Source organism: Tamandua tetradactyla, chromosome 1, assembly GCF_023851605.1.
Source record: "Tamandua tetradactyla isolate mTamTet1 chromosome 1, mTamTet1.pri, whole genome shotgun sequence".
NCBI classification, from domain to species: domain Eukaryota; kingdom Metazoa; phylum Chordata; class Mammalia; order Pilosa; family Myrmecophagidae; genus Tamandua; species Tamandua tetradactyla.
In genome coordinates, this window is record NC_135327.1 from 47,934,244 (window position 1) to 47,951,906 (window position 17,663).

The 17,663-nt window shown below is 38.9% G+C and overlaps 1 protein-coding gene and 1 long non-coding RNA gene across 4 annotated transcripts in view; one reads left to right on the forward strand and one right to left on the reverse strand.

Moving 5' to 3' along the window:
* Positions 1-17,663, reverse strand: part of SPTLC3 (serine palmitoyltransferase long chain base subunit 3) — a 136,534-nt gene that overhangs the window by 100,734 nt on the left and 18,137 nt on the right. The window contains exons 1-4 of one of the 2 annotated variants that reach the window (XM_077115159.1): positions 14,497-14,563; positions 14,087-14,272; positions 1,136-1,290; positions 320-468 (exon numbers count right to left, since the gene is read on the reverse strand). In XM_077115159.1, the coding sequence (XP_076971274.1) occupies positions 320-468; positions 1,136-1,290; positions 14,087-14,272; positions 14,497-14,511 (505 nt within the window). In that variant the 5' untranslated portion in view covers positions 14,512-14,563. Of the gene's footprint in view, positions 1-319; positions 469-1,135; positions 1,291-14,086; positions 14,273-14,496; positions 14,564-17,663 lie in introns of those variants that run through there. The other variant, XM_077115156.1, reaches the window with a different exon arrangement.
* LOC143646334 (uncharacterized) overlaps positions 14,645-17,663 on the forward strand; it is a 29,485-nt gene continuing 26,466 nt past the window's right edge. For both annotated transcript variants that reach the window (XR_013157458.1, XR_013157459.1), the window contains exon 1: positions 14,645-14,928. This is a non-coding gene — a long non-coding RNA (uncharacterized LOC143646334). The remainder of the gene's footprint in view (positions 14,929-17,663) is intronic.

Genomic DNA, 17,663 nt, shown 5'->3' on the forward strand with positions numbered 1-17,663 from the left:
TGACAGACATTAAGAAGGGTGGGATAGAGATACAGAAAAGGACCAGGCAGAGGAAGCACGATGGTTGCTATTTTAAAATAGCATGCTCAGGAATAATCCATATTTATTTATTCTGGAGAATTAAAACATGTAATTAAGAAACCACCCTGCACCAACATAATGCTTGAGATTTCTAAAAGACTTTCATATTCTCTTTCCTTTTTTGCACTTTATAAAAGCTTTTAATTATACAGTCTAGATACAATCTAAATTTAATAATCAACTACAAGGAATCTGAGACCCAACTGGACAAAATATGAAGAAAAGGAAGCATACATACCCATTTCAGCCCTGGTGCTGGCCACTCCCACGCCATATGCCTCTAAGACGTCCTTCACCGTCTCCATCGACTCATTGTTCTTGACAGCGAACCCGAGGAAATTATAGGAGCCCATGTTGATGACATCTTTGATAACTCTTCCAGTAAATCTGCAGAGATAAGGGTAATTGAGCACAAAGGGCTTTCTCATTTAATATTGGTTGAGAGCCCTGTAAAAAAGAGATGCTGGGTTGGCCCAGATCACATACTGTCTTTTTTTTGTGTGTTTTTACTTTTTTTTCAACATGCATTGTTGTCACCATGAAATACCCTTAGAGGAAAGAAAACCCCAGTGAAGTTTAGCATTTGGCAGAACATTGGAGAGAGGCACCCTGTGCTATGCGCTATTACTTAGCCCTGATTTTCCTTCGATTCTTACTTTCATGGCGCCCACACTCTGGTTTAAATTCCAGCAAGAGCCACAGTCTTCTAATTGGGTAAGAACCACAGTAATCACCATCTCCTTTGGCAAGAAATGGGTGCCATTTACATATTAAGCTGAAAAGGGCTCTTTCTGGCTGGCTCTGTGTGCCAGGTCCTGTCCCTTCTGATATAGGTCTGGCTTTAATTGCAATATAAACAAGCTACCCTGGGGAACTTAACTTAATTGGTGGTCCTTCTTCCACCAATATGACAAGGGCTTGGAAAGCCTGAATTTGTGGAAGACCAGCTGGTTGCAAGGTCTTGGTCTATTCAGATCTGTAATCTATTGCCAGGCTAGTGGCTCCTCAAAAAAGGCTTTTCTTTCCACCATGTCTCTCCAAGTGGCTGCCTCACCTAAACGTCCAGTTGTAGTCATCTGATACCCTCTCCATCAAATCAAACTGAGCAGATGGGGCGCTGCAGATGGGCTGGTTCCAGTTGTCTCTGATTCGCATGTAAATATTCCGTTTGTAAAAATTCTCAAAGTCTTGATACAGCGGCACAAAATCCTGTTGTAACACAGGCAGAAAGTTAGCTTTAGTCTCTCTCTGTCTTTTTTTTTTTTTTTTTTGTATATCATTTGTAATTGAAGGCTGCAAGAAGAAGTGGAACACCCATACAAATTAACCATATGCAGATAATTTTTGAGCAAGAGTCAACAGGTGAAGGGGCAGGTGCAGTATAAACATTAATCGGAGAGTTTTCCACCACCAAAAAACTTCTCCTTTACTAAGGGAAGTAAAAATGAAATAAAGATAGTAAAGATATCAGGGCAATAAAAGATGATTTCCAAATTGAGTGGCGGAGACAATGAGCTGCTGCAGTGTTCCTAAGGAGGGAGAATCCTACCTGAAGGGCAACAACAGGTGGTGACATCCAAAGCAGTTTAGTTGGTTAAGGTGACAACTTGGTCTTAACTATTATGAACAAAAATATCTCCACTTCTTGGGCTTCCAGAAGTATGAGTGAACTTGAACTGTTGGACATATTGCCAAAGCTGCTGTTGGAAGGTGGCTATATGGGCAAAGGTTTGGAAACCGAGCTGACAAGCTGGTAGAGGCAGCGGGCCTCTTTTGCAGCTGAGGTAACAATGCTGTGCTATTGTATAGAGTATAATCCATGTCTTGAGGGATTTGCAATCCAGCTGATGCTCCAAGAAACACGCATCTATATAACTTCATCATCTAACTCCTAATAGTTAATACAAGGCAAGAAAATGGCAAAAATCATACTTAATGCCACGTACTTTGGGCAGTCATAAGGTTAATATGGGAAGGAGACCCCATCAAGCTGGAGGAATCAGGGCAACTTCCTGGAGGAGATGGGCACTGAAGGTGGAATGAGATTATTACAGGCAGGGAAACCTGGGGAGGACACTCCTGGTGAATGGGGCCAGTAAACTGGAAGTGTGGAGGTATATTTGAGAAGAACAAGTAAGAGTAAAAGATAAGGCAGACGCTGTCACCATTGCTCAGAAACCTGGAAAGGCTCCCACATCATTCCAAGTCAAAGCCAAAGTCCTGCCTTAAGCTGTGTGTGGCCTGACTCCCCATCCCCTCTAGGATCACATCCCTGACTACACCCTGTGGTGTGGACAAGGCCACAAACCTCAGCACAAAGGGCAGGACCTGAAATGTTCATAGCAGAAGCTCAGACTTTATGCTGGAGGCAACTGAGGAGCCACTGAGCAATCGGGAATGAACCTTCTCATTCTCCCTTCCATCCTCTTTTAGCTCTTTGCACTCCTTCCCCTGAAGAAATGAAGCCTATTTCCTCAGGGAACCTGGAGGACCATGAAGAAAGGCTTTGTGGAAGACCTTCTTACCTTACACCACTGCTGTGCCCCACTCACCCCCCACCCCCACCCTAAGCTGGACCTTCCAGAGGGAAATACATAGAATCTGAAGGTTTTGTGGCTGGTAACTGCGTCCAAGCCACAGTCCTTTCTTTTGCTGCAGTTACAAAAGCGTCATTTCTTGGAGGTGAAATTGTGATTATGTTGTGGGAAAGAATATTCATGACATTACACCAGGAACACTATTTTGCCTGTGAATTTGAGACACTATTAGAGGATGGCTGGGCTATTGGTTACTTAGTAAGTTGAAAATCTCATACTAAATGCATTTGCTCTCAAATAGCCTAATATCCTGAAGTGAGTTTTATTTTGATTTAAGGCTGTAAGGTTAGGATAATCAATCATACTCTTTCATGCCCTCACAGGAAAATGGACATATTTTTGAGAGGCGAGGGGATTAAATAATTCTAGAAAACTCTGTTCCAAACTGTTTCCTCTTTGAATCATTCATATTTTTTTCAGACTGCCTACAGCTTCATGGATTATCCTATATCCCAAAATGTTATCGTGGTCCCTCTCATTTTAATTCTTTAAAGCCTCATTGGAAATGATATCACCTAAACTCATTCAATCAAGAGAAAAGTAGGAAGTTGTTCTGTAAGTAATATTGGTAGACTCTCAGTAGGATTATAGTTTTAGACTATATGAGAAACCTTGCTAAAAATAAATGAACATTTAGGAGAAAAAGAGAAAAGACCCAAACAATCCAGTCTATAAAATTATTTTAAAAAACTAATTTTAAACATGGAAGCACAAGGTGAACAAGATGTTAGGGGTGTAGGGGACATAGAGAGCATATAGTTCGAATACTCCACTTGTCCCATGAGGAAAATCATAAAGGTGAGAGACTTGCACCCTGGTTACCCTCCTGCCTGATCACCTGACTCAACATGTCCCAGATACCCCAGTGGTGACAAAGACGTGACCCCCAAGATGGATAAATAGGCTTACGGACTGCCAGTCAGAAGAATGTCCATGAGTCACAAGGAACTTGGTGTGGATTAATAGAACAATCTGTGATTGTTCATGCTCCACCTCCTGAGGGACCACCTGAGAATCTGAGAAAGGTCAGGAAAATCCTCCATCCTGCCCAAACTTTCTGCCTCCTGGCTCAGAGATGCAGAATTTGTACCCATGAGGAAATGGTCAGATAGCCTTTTATTGAGATAGATGCTTTCAGGGAACAGACAGGAATTTTGATCTACTCTGTGGGGTCAAGGAAGACTCCTTGTTAAGGAATGACCTTCACATGCAATAGAAATTTATAAAAGTACTTGAAACTCCCTTGAAAAAAAGGAAGCAGATTTTTTTTAAAAAACTATCCAGAATTGTTTCTTTGTGGCGGAAGTGGGCACTAACCCTGATATGAAACGCAAGCTTGGTAGTCTATATGTTCTTGAGATGGACAATTGAGCTTGGAAACATACTTAGAATCGAAGATCTGGTCCCGGGCTGAACTGACTTGCCTTTGTGACATTGTCCTCTTCTCTCACTCCACCTGTGATGCTGCTTGCCTCTTTGTGTGAAATTTTTCACTCAACCCCTATGGTTCTTCAGGTGCAGTCAACCCCTCCAAAGGTCAGTGTCCTCAGTCTTAGGCAAACCTCCCACAGCATTTTAACTAACACCAGAAAATGAAACTGAGCTTGATGTTGCAAAAGCAGAAGCATTGCAATAGGACATATCTTTTATCCATCTATAGATTTAATTTGTCACTTCGTTTACTCACTTTGTTTTTCTTCCTGAGGAAATTGTTGGATGTGATAGTGAACCCTGGGACACGTAAAGACATGTAGGAACACAGTCAGTTTTGGGGTAAGGTAAGGGAGGGATCAAGTGAAACCTGACATGCAGCCACAAAAATGACTTTGATTTTTCCTGCAATGTGACAATCCTTTTTCTATCTTTCCACTTGTATAGTTCTTTAGAATTTTCAAAGTGTTACAGATAAGTCTATCAAACTTTTCTAGACAAGTCAAATGAAAGAAGAAACTTTGAGTGGACAAATTGCAGATAATACCCAGTTCCAAAACCAATTCTCTTTCCAGTAAACCACACTATAGAGCTTCATATTTATAAGGAAGTGAAGACAATATATCCATAGCCCACTGAAAGTCCTGCCAGATTTGGGAGCATGCTGTTCTAGTTTGCTAGCTGCCAGAATGCAATATATCAGAAATGGAATGGCTTCTAAAAGGGGAATTTAATAAGTTGCTAATTTAAAGTTCTAAGGCCGAGAAAATGTCCCAATTAAACAAGTCTATAGAAATGCCACTCTAAGGCATCCAGGGAAAGATACCTTGGTTCAAGAAGGCCAATGAAGTTCAGGGTTTCTCTCTCAAGTGGAAGGGCACATGGGAAATACAGTCACAGTTTCTCTCTCATCTGGAAAGGCACATGGTGAACACAGTCAGGGTTCCTCTCTCATCTGGAAGGGCACATGGCGAGCATGGCATCATCTGCTAGCTTCTTCTCCTGGCTTCCTGTTTCATGAAGCTCCCCAGGAGGCATTTTCTTTCTTCATCTCCAAAGGTCACTGGCTGGTAGGCCCTGCTTCTTGTCATTCTTGTCTGCTCTCTCTGAATCTCCTTCATTCTCCAAATGTTTCCTCTTTTATAGGATTCAAGAAACTTCTCAAGACCCACACAAATTGGTGGAGACATGCCTCTAGCTAATTCAGTTTAACAACCACTCTTGATTAAATCATATCTCCAGGGAGATGATCTAATTACAGTTTGAACATTCAATACTGAATAGGGATTAGAAAAAATGACTGCCTTTACAAAATGGGATTAGGATTAAAACATGGCTTTTCTAGGGTCCATACATCATTTCAAACAAGCACATATGCATTCTCTTATTTCATATAACTACATGTCCATTCAATAGCAAATTAAATCATAGATTTGTAGAATTAGGAAGACACATTACTGAAAGTGCAACGGAGAGAAGAAGATACCTTATTGATTGTTCACTTATGACTACATTGACATTTTTGTTCTCACTGAATTTTTTATTTTAAATCATTATTTCTTTTTGGGAAATACCTGTATCTCTTATCAGAGTTGAGCTCAGAATAATAACAAGATATGTTTGCGCTTCCTTTTTTCTTGGTAAAGGTAATTGTATTTCAGTCATTTGAAGCATGAGAAACACAAAGTGAAAGTGGCTAAATTTAATTTTTCTTTTGAAGAAATTAGAGGGTGATTGAACAAAGATGGCATAAGGAGTAGCCATATGTATCCAACCTAGAACTCATCTAAAAGTTCTATGAAATGATAAAAAATAATATTCAGAAAGCAAAATAAAGATAAGCTACTCTGCGGCCAACCATTTCATTCCTCTTTTACAGTCACTCAAGGTAAGTAAACACATAGGCAAGTAAGGATTCTCAAATCCAAAGTGTACATAAGACAAAATGTCATCACTACTGAAGAAAACCTAGCACAATGACAGGCACTAATTTCGACAAGCAGAACTAACATCTGGTGAAATGATTTAATAGAGCAAATAGAAAAACAATTTATAATATGTACAAGTAATATCTTCAGGAAGACATAGCAGTACCAAGAATCCTGTCAAAAGATAAATGGTTCAAGAGTATAATGGACACAGCTAAAAAGCAAATTAATAGATTGGAATATTAAGCTAATTTTTCAGAACACAGTGAAGAAGGCAAATAAAGTATGAAGAAGTAAAGAGGTATATAGGACAGATTCAGAAGACCCAGTATCTCTCTAATAGCAGTTGCAAAATTGAATGCAGGAGGATAAGGAAGAGAGGAAGAGGAGAAGAGGAGGCTGATGAAGAAGAGGAGAAAGTGAATTAGGTGGAGGAAATTTCCTAGAGATGAATAAAAGTTTAAAATCTAAGTTGTAAAAGCACTGAATAGAGCAAAAAGTAAAAACCCGCATCAAGATATAACCTAGCTAAAGATTTCAGATCTCCAAGGATAAAGAGAAAAATCTCAACGGTATTCAGAGTGAGGAACATCAATTTATCTACACGGAAATGACGAATCAGGTTGCTTCACACTCCACCAAGAACAGTGATGAAAAACATTACTAGAATTTTTAAATTTTGGAATGATAGAAATGTATCGGAACTAGATGAAGATGGTTGTTGTACAACATTGTGAATGTACTAAATGCCACTGAATTGTTTACTTTAAGGTGGTTAATTTTATGTTATATGACTTTCACCTCAACAAACAAAAAGAAAAAGATTATAAGGGAAGGTTATTTCTAACTTAAAATCCTGTACTCAGCGAAGCTAGCAACCAGATGAGATAGCCAAATGAAAGCATTCTAATGAATGCAAGTCATGAAGTTTAACACACACAGGACTTTTCTGAAATAGTTATTTCAGAGTATACTCTAACAAAACAAGCAATGAAATAATTAAAGAGGAACACAAGAGATGCAAAAAAAAAAAAGAGAAAGAAATGGTGGAATATGGTTAAGCTCAAATAGTTGTTTGTATAGAGCATAAACAAAAAACAAAGACAAAAGAAATAAATGAGAACATGTAGGATGGATATATGGGAGAAAGGATGTGCCTAGAATGCTCAGTAAATACCATTTACTAAAATGTCTAGTAAATACCATTTACTGTGGTCCAAATTGTAAGAGGAACAGGTTGGAAGGGGAAGTTCAAGCACCCAGTTTTGGATGTGTCAAGATGCTGTTGGGGTGCAATGCAGAGGTCATGATAATGTTGAGTGATTGCCGAAGAATGTCATTCAGTGTGCAAGTTAAAGTCTTGGCCTAGCTAGGAGCATAGGCATCTCCATGGTAACAAGGAAAAGAAGCAAGACTATGGGCACAGATGCAGGCAAGTGATGGTGGATGGAGTTCATAGCAGTTCTGAGATTTCCCATGTTTTTTAGCGAAACAGGAAGCAATATTACTAGCTGAAAGTCAGGAGAACCAAGAGGTATTAGAGGTCTGGGAGGGAAGGAGAAAGTATGAAATGGTCATCTAAAAGACTGAGTGACTAAATGTACAATGTAACGTAGCATGATGGGCAAGTGATACTGAGGGCTGCATTTGGCTTTGGCCAGTGATCCTGATTTTAAAGTGACACTAGTCAGCAAGGTGGGTGTATCAAGTTGAGGTGGTAGCAAGGACCACAGGTAGGAGGAGAGAAAACAGGACATGGGGAAGTGCAGGAGAATGAAATGATATTAAAATCAAGGGATTGCAGGCTCCAGGGACATAATAGGCAGACGAGGTATTGGAGGAGGTTTTGGAGGGAGTGAGGTGGTCCTGACAGGGCCTGGGGTAGACCTGGTAACTCGAACGTACAGCCAAGGTTGAGAGGCATCTAGCATTATCAGTCCCCAAGTTGTTAGTTAATCTGCAACAGTTAAGGTCTCAGGGCCACCCCAATAAGGACAGGTGGGCTTGGACCACCATTTGTAGAGCTGAGAATAGGATAACTATGAAGCAATGGGCACCTGGGGGTTTCCAGAGATGGCTCCACCTCCCACTAAATGCAGGTGATAACAGGACTTCAAATTCAGCTCCTGTAAGTGGGCCATGCTTCTCAATCTTTGATGTGCATCCACATCACCTGAGGATGGACAAACTATTCTGCTTCAGTCGTTCTGGGCTGGGTCCGAGATGCTGCAGTTCTAACAAGCTCCCGGGTGTGATACTGTGGAAAGGTGCAAGGTTGATCCCTGGACCAGCAGCAGCGGCCCCACCTAAGAGCTTTTCAGACATGTGTAGATTTGCGCCCACCCCAAAGCTATTGAAGCAGAATCTACATTTTAATATGATCCCCAGACAATTGGTGTACAGAGTAAATCTGAGACGCACTGCTCTAAAACGTTGGCTCTCAATCTTGGCTGCATATGCGAATCACCTGGGAAGCTTTTCTAACTCCCACTGCCCAGACTGTACCCCAAACCAATTAAATCTGAATAGTTGCCCATGAAGCCTAGGTGTTTGCTGTTTTTAAAGCTTCCCGGGTGATTCCAATACGCAGCTAAGCCTGAGAAGCCTTGGTCTAGTAGTATCATCCCTCAAGCTGCTGGTTAATTGATTAACTTCCTAGGGATGCCCTGATAAAGCTTTCTGAATTTGGCCCAGCCAGGTCTAAACAGTGTGGCCTGTCTGTTTTAGACAAAACCTTATCACATAGCCAGTGAACTTAATGGACCCTATCCATGAAGTTACTCAGAAGAAAATTGCTCTGGTCCAAGCCTGCTCTTAAATCAGGATGCAAAATGTCAGAATGGGATGTAAGTTTTAATACATGCAAACATTTGGATATTTGTCTTAAAATTCTCTACAGCTATAACTTGCTGAATGCTCTTTGTTACATGTGGAAGTAAAAATCCTTGGGGATGGGAAAGAAATGTCTGGGGTTTACTTGTAAGGGGGAATGGGGAGTCTCTGGATGTAATGTGAACACAAATGTAAAGCAGAAATGTTTTCTAACCGGCTAGTGCTATGTGGATGAGGTTTTGTAGAGCCGATTCGATATTAGGTACATGAATTTAAGTCACATGGACCTTTAGAAAGATCCGTGCTTGAAGTTTTGTGAGTGTCTGATGAATCTCAACGTTAATTTGGTTATATTTGCTGACATTTGCTTCTGGGATTTGCAGAGTTGTACTATTCCATCACTGAGAAAGTAATTTATCCAGAGGTCTTTAAGAAATTGAAGTACAACTCTAAAGTTGCCTTTGATAAAAGAAACAAGAAATGATATTGTTGGTCTAAAAATGAAGAGTTAAAAGGAGTCATTAAAAAAAATATTAGACCTTGCATCAGCCTGTATTGTATTTTTGGTTGCTAGTGTCTCCTGCTTATTAGCAGAGTCTGAGGTAACAGGGCCCCTGGGCCTGTGGACTTTTTAGTGCTTTCTTGGAGGGAGGCTGTGATTTTTCTTTTTCACTGAATACTGAAATGATGTCGATAAAGGGGGTTATCAGAGCCTTCATGTTTTGGGATCTATTTTAGGGTGTTTGGGCCAGAAATCACAAGGAGGGAGAAGTAAACAGAGGTTCTAAATTTGGTACAGCACTTTAGTTTGAATGGATGGTTTTGTATGGCTTTACCATCCTAGTGAGAAAAAGCTAGGAAGATTGGATTAATAAATTCTTATTTTTGATTTCAAAAAAGCTCAAAAATTGAGTAAAATCAAAACAAGAACACCTATTCTATGTTCTTTTTAAAAAATGTAATGGCTCTGCTCAACCCTTACTTCACATGTGCACTGCTTCCTGGTGTCATTTTGTCCATGGCTGGCTTGTCTGACAATTGTCTTCTGCACATCTACTGATCAGTGTTGAGAATAGAGTCATGTTTATTTTTGCTAAAAAGGACCGAAGTTCACAGAAAAGACAATCCATGCTCTGAGCAAGAGGATTCAAGATATATTTCCACTTATTAACAGAAAGGAAGAATTCTGTCAAAAGCATGGGGGAGGGGTTGGAGTGGTGGTGAAAGGATAAAGCATCAGCCTGAAGAAAGAGTTGCTAGTGACCAAGTCACATCTATAGGAAAAGAGTGATTACAGTTGATAGGAACCTATTACTCCATAAGGCTCTACGTCCTTCACGAGGCCCTAAGGTGGATGAATCATAAAAGTTGCGCCACTTAAAAAGTATTCCTACTGAGGTGAGTCAATTGCCTGTTTCTGCCACACAGAGGACAGGTATGCAAACCATTTTTCGTGTAAGAAAATGTCAGTCACTGATGATCTCATTCAGTGCCCTCTTTTTGTGGGATAGATTAAGTAATTCTTGTAACAATAGAGATGTGACAGGTGTTGAAACTGATGCTGTGTTGTGCCACCCACACTCCGCCATTTGGGGCTGTCGTGCCCGTTTCTCCCAGTGGCCGCCAAGCATTGGAGGCTGTCTGAAGATTCCCTGAGACTAAAGGAAGCTGCTTGGCTCATGTCCCTCCCAGGTGGCAGCTTGCATCACTGTAGGAGTCCTAATGCCCCAACCCTTTCCCTGAAATAGGAATGAATCTGAAGGGTTGTCCCATCTCCAGAGCTCCCCGTGGGGTTGGCTGAAATCTTGGTTGTGGCTCCTTCACAGTTCCATCCACCTTCTCCTTACCCTATCTTGCCTTCTTCACTGTCTCACATCGGGCCCACAATAACCTTCCTGTCCTCAAGCCTGTATCTCACAGTCTGCTTTCTGGGGAACCAACTTGCAATGGGCGCTTTTCTTTTTCTTTCTTGAGAAATGCTTTGAAAAACCAGTAAGACTAGCTTGCTGGATTGATACGGCAAAAATACTGAAACACATTAGAATATTGTTTACAGCTGTGAAGGCTAATTCTGCCAGGGATGCCACACCTAAGACATTTCCATTTGATTCACTCTTAGTCTCAGCAAACATTCTGAACTGTGTTGATTTATCATGCACCAGTTAATTCCACCTGGTGAGCAGGTAGATTGGTTGTAAGAGCAGTCCATGCTTCGGGAGGGACCATGAAGTACAAGAGGTTATAAAACTCCTTGTGAGAATGGCCAAGGGCAACTTGCTTTCTTATCCCACTTTTCCAATTTCATCATCAGCTCTTCTAGAACCCAGGAGACCCACATCTTTCACTGGGAGCTTGCTGAGTTGTATCCTCTATTTCTATATCCATCTTCCATTCAAGAACCTTTATATTTTTAAGACTGTGTCCATGGCTGTTTTTTGCCAATATTAGACCATTCTGTTGTGACGTGATGGCACTACCAATCATGTGTCTGAACACACCAAGAATTTGGGATTATCTCAGTTTCCCCCCTTTATCTCATCTTCCACACTCAGCTACCGAGACTTGTTGATTCCACCTCCAACTATCTCTAGAATCCACTCCCTTTTCTTCGTTCTACCTAACCTTTTCCCTACTTGAAGCACAAATGGTCTATTTTCTAAACTTGTCTTCAGTGTTTTCTTTGTCACTTTGCTTCTAGTTTTGAATTTGGAATTTCATCTCTAACATCTGTGGAATTCTCTGAAGTTCTTTGTTTTCTTCTCACCCTCTCTTTTTTTTTTCTCCTCAGACTCTCCCTGGGGGATCTTGACTACTTTTATGGTTTTAATTCAAGTTGATGTACAGAAGATATGCTGCAGATGCCACAATATCCATTGGAGACTATCCTCTTGAGATCCGTACATCTATATCTAGCTGTAAGTACTTCCAACTCAACTTGCTGAAAAATGAATCAATCATTTTTCCTCTCCAGCTGGATCTTCTTCTACTCCCACCTCAATGGGTGGCACCACTTACTGCCCAGGTGCCCAAGTCACAGACCTGGCACTGTCTTTGCTCTGTCCATCTCCCTAATCCCCCAGGGCAGATCAACCACTCAATATCCCTAACTCCACTTCATAAGTATCTCTTAATCTCTCATCATCATCCTATTGTCACTACCCTGGTCTCAGCCCTATTGTCTCACCAGGATTTTGTTTCTTTAAATCTGGATTTCTGCATCAGCCTCTTAAATGAGTTTTGGGTCTCTATTGTTCTCCTGTGATCCATTTTGCACAGGGCGGTGAATATGTTCTTTCTAATCTTTAAATATGCATTCCTCTACTTGAAATGCTTCAATGCCTTCCCATTGTTCTTATAATAAACATCCATTGGTTATACAAATCCATTATTGTCTGGCACCTGCTTGTTTATCAAAGAGACTCTTCCCCTACATACTTCCCCTCACAACACTCCAGTGGTTGGAATTCCTTAGTTCCTTGAATGCACAATGCCTCTCTTACTTCTGGGCAGTCTCAGACCATGTTCCCTTTGCCTGAAGACTCTTTTTATCCCGATCTTGCCTCACCTTTTGTCTTATGACTTACTGTTCAGTCTTCAGATCTCAATTTAACTCTCTCTTCCTCCCATGACCCTTCACTGAACACCCAGGTTCAGCTTAGACATTTCTTTCCTTTGCTCTCCTCACATCTTTTACTTGGAAATATTGTGCCACTTATTGCAATTGCTTGTTTAATGGTTTGCTCCCCAAGGGCAGGGACCTTGTCTGCTGTGGCTACTATTACATCCTCTAGATCACAGTACAATGACTGGCACAAAAACATGCTCAAAAGAAGGATCTGGCTTAACTAATGAATTAATGCCTTGGCACAAACAGTGCTATCTTCTGAGAATGCACCCTTTTTTACTTGGTGAACTCCTGCTCATCATTCAAGTCTGAGCATAGGACACCCTAAGGGAGTCATAGGGCACAATTCTCTGTGTTGCCACATTACCCTCTTCCCCATCATCACCTTTTATCACATAATTTGTTGGCGAAGCCTGTTTGCACATCAGACTTCAAATCCTCTGAGGGCAGAACCTTTCTTTTCTTCTACATATATTTCATATAATTACCTGATATAAAGCACATGCTCAAATGCTTGCTAAAGGTAGGATGGATTATAATAGTAAAATAGGCTGATTTTCTTCTGAAGTTGATACTCTTGTTTTACACTAATTTGAAAAGAAGCAGTCCACACAATTTGCTCATGGGCACATCACTGTAATACGTTTTTATTTGACCATGAATACTGATCACTAGGTTATAGCATTTTAGGTCCTCTGGTTACACTGAAGTTCATGCTTCACCGATGTTCTTTGCTTAGATATGTTCAAGGCCCCATCACATGGAATTACCCATACCTACTTTGATACTGTTCCAAAACAAAATTTTTCTTCAGAAAAAAATATGCATGGCATCACAGATCCTTTGAAGTAATTTGAAAAACATGTTAAAATACAGATCTCTGACTTCTTCCCAGATTGCTCTTTTAGCTCTTTGTGAAAGGGGAATGATAACTTTTTATAGATTCAGTATTGAGAATATCTAGAACACTGGTTCTAGATAACTGAGGGTCATTTTGTACCCCCCAAAACATCTGAAGACATTTTTTGGTTGTCACAATGGGGTCGAGGTCCTTGTGGTATAGAGTGGGTAAAGTCCAGGGATGTGGTTAGACATCCTACAATGCATAGGACAGCCTTCTCCACCACAGAATAATCTGCTCTAAAATGTCAGTAGTGCTGAATTTGAGAAATTATGACCTTGAGGAAATCAAAAGCTCACATTTCACCTAGACACACTTTTCTATCCCACGATAGAATGTATACCACACTCAACTTGCAACCAGCCAACCAGGGTATAGTCCCACTCATATATTCTTACTATTATATTTCATCTTAAAATGGTATTTTAATATCTCTCATGAGGTTGTCATGCAAATTAAATATGGCAATGTATGGGAGAACCCTTAGTTCAGTGTCTGGCAAATAGTAATTGGTCAGTAAATGTTGGTAACCAAAAAGCCCATAAACACACAGGGGATGGAGATGAATGGAATTTACCCAACGTAGTTCCTGAGCTCCTTGCTCTTTTTAGCACTATGCATGCATCACCACTTCTGAAAACACTTTAGAGAATAGGTATCAATAAAGATCCAAGGAGGAGCATGTACTTACTTTTTGTTGTTCCCGCTCTATGGCCGCATTACGTTTTTCCAATCCGTGGTATCTCAAAAAGTCTCTGAGATAGCCAAACAGGGTTCCAATTCCGTAATTCAAGTAAGTGAAAATCAGAACATGAAGAGGTGCTTCCTCAAAGGACTCAGCCAGTAGCTTATGATTAAAATGTGGCTTCCCATGTTCCTAAAAATACAAAAGAAAACCCAAGGTTAGCACTCTCCAATTACATATGTACTATGATTTTTAAAATTTTGGAATTTCAACTTTTAGATCTGAAAGAGCACATTTAAGATTGCAAAAGCTGCTTGGAGAAAATTGGAATTTGTTCATTGAAGAGAATAATTAGAAATGCAAATTATATTTTATAATCCCAAATGAAAGAATCAATTCAGGTAAAAATTCTTAACAGATGCTAAAACCATTTGGTGAAAAATTGATGAGGAGTAGGGTGTTTGCCTGGTGCTTAAGTACAACTCTACAGTTCACTAATCACAAACCTGGGGGGAGGGGTTACTACCTTAACCAGGTGATCAGATTTATGTCATGAATGGTGGGACAACCTATGTGCATCCCTACTGTGATGTAATATTCAATATACAGCATCATCTATGAGATCTTATTGCCGAAAGCACTTAACCTGAATTTTGTCTGAGATCCAATTTACAAGAAATGTAAGAGATAGAGGAATATATAAATGATTTCATGTGAAAACAATCAGATTATCCAGAATGTGAGATTTTCTATATAAGTGGCCTGATCATTTTTCAAAAAGACAATCTTCATAAAAGAAAAGAGGGGTAGGGGTAGGGGACTTAAAAGATAAAGCAACTGAATACAATGTAAGTGCCTTGATTGGATCCTATTTTTCTGTGTTTCCTGTTTTTAAACAGGAATATAAAAGATATATTTTAGACAATTGTGGAAATTCAAATGTAGACTACAATCTATCAAGGAATTTTACATTTTAATAGTGATAGCAATATGATTATGTAGGAGAGTAGTTTAATCTTTGCAGATACATGTTGAAATATCAGGGATAAACTACTATAACAGCTGCAATTTTATTTCAAGAGGTTCATCATGAGTTAAATATAAAGATGAAGCAATTTTGGGAAGATGTTAACTATTGAATCTACATAGAGATTATATGGGTGTTCTAGCTTTTTATCTCTTTATATTTACTCTTCTCTCTATATGAAATTTTTTATAAAAACAATCTTTCTATTTTTCTTCAGATATCAACATACCAGTGGAAAATAGACCTTTATCACCAAACCATTCTAATTTCTATTTTAATTGACTTGCATATAATAGCTCAACCAGTGTTTGATCACTGGACTTATGAATAAATCATTTCCGATGCTAACATTTAAATACATTTTAGTCTTTAATAGTTATACGTTCGTTAATTCATTCAACAAATACAAATCACACCCTAATATAATGCAATCTATGAATTCCCCATTTCCCAGTGGAAGTGCTTGATTATTTGGAACATTTAACTTTTAGTGATTTAAAAGAAATTGCCAAAAGTCTAAAATAGTTTAATGTATTAATTAAGCTTGCACATATATATTTAGAATGATGTATTGTATACAATAAAATTTTAAAAAGAAATAACTTTTTGCCACTCTTAGTCTTTGTCACTACCTTTACACCAAAATTTTTTAATTTGATGAAGTCCCGTTTATCTATTTTTCACTTTTGTTACTTTGCTTTTAGCATGAAGCCTAAGAAACTATTGCTTAACACAATGTCCTGAAGATGCTTCGCTATGTTTCATTCTAGGAGTTTTGTGATTTTAGTTTTATATATAGGTCTTTGGTCCATTTTGAGTTAATATATATATTTTTTATGGTATAAGGTAGGGGGTCCACATTCATTCTTTTGCATATGATTATCCAGTTCTCCTAGCACCATTTGTTGGAGAGACTATTCTTTCTCCACTCATTGAACTTGGCACTTTTATTAAAAAATTAGTTGGCCAAAAGTGTGAGGGCTTATTCCAGAACTCTCGATTCAATTGAACTATATGTCTGTCCTCGTGTCAATATTACACAGGTTTGATTATTATGACATTGTAATAACTTTTTAAATCAGAAGTGTAAGTCCTCCAACTTTGTTCTACATTTTCAAGGTAGTTTTGGCTATTAAGAGCAGCTTACCCTTACATATGAATTTGATGATTGGCATTTCCATTTCAGTGAAGAAGTCTGTTGGAATGTTGATTGGGATTGTGCTGAATCTGTATATTGCTTTGAGTAGAACTAATATTTAGTCTTCCAATCCATGTACATGGAATGTCCTCCCATTTATTTAGATCATTTTTTGCTTCTATCAAGAATGTTTTGTAGTTTTCCACATGCAAATCCTTTAAATCCTTGGTTAAATTTATTTTTAGAGATCTGATTCTTTTAATATTATAAGTAGAATTTTTTTCTTGATTTCCTCTTCATAGTATTCTTTACCAGTGCATAGAAACACCACTGATTTTTGTATGTTGTTCTTGTAACCAACCACTTTGCTGAATTCATTTATTAGTTCCCGTAGCTTTGCTATGGACTTTTCAGGATTCTCTACATATAGGACCATGTCATCTGTAGATAGGGAAAGTTTTACTTTTTCCTTTATTTCTTTTTCTTGCCTAACTGCTCTGGCTAGAACTTCTAGTATAATGTTGAATAACAGTGGTGACAGTGGCCATCATTGTCTTTTTCCTGATCTTACAGGGAAATCTTTCAGGCTTTAACCATTGAATGTGATGTTAGCTGTGGGTTTTTCATGTATACCCTTTATCCTGTTTAAGATGTTTCCTTCATTCCTAGTTTTTTTTTTCTTTCTTTTTTGTTTTCTTATCAGAAGGGGATGCTGAATTTCACCAAATGCCTTTCTGCATCAATTAACATCATGGGTTTTCCCCCTTCATTCATTAGTCTGGTGTATTATATTCATTGATTTTCTTATATTGAATCACACACTTTCATTCCTGGGATAAAACCTACTTGATCATGTTTTATAATTCTTTTAATGTGCTTTTGTAATTGGTTTGCTAGTATTTTGTTGAGAATATTTACATCTATATTCCTAAGAGATACTGGTCTGTACCTTTCTTTTCTTGTATTTTTATCTGACTTTTCTCAAGGTATTTTTAATCTTTATTATTGGTTTCTAGCTTCATTTCATTGTGGTCAGAGAATATGTTTTGTATTTTTTAGAATCTTTTAAAATGCACTGAGGCTTTTTTTTGTGACCTAACATGTGGTCTATCCTGGAGAACATTCCATATGCCTTGAAGAATGTGCATTCCTTTGTTCTGGAATGCATTGTTCTGTATATGTCCATTAGGTCTAGTTCGTTCATTTGGGTGTGGGTGGGACCCTTTGATTAGGTTATTTCATTGAAGAGTGCTCAGGGTGGGTCTTAATCCTTTTATTGGAGTCCTTTAAAAGAGGATAAAAAACAGAAGACACAGAAAAGAGCCCCAGAGGAACTAAGAGCCCCAAGAAGTTGATCTTTTTGTGATGTCTGACCCCTTTCTCTTTTTTTTTGTTTACGTATTGTTTTGAAATGTTTC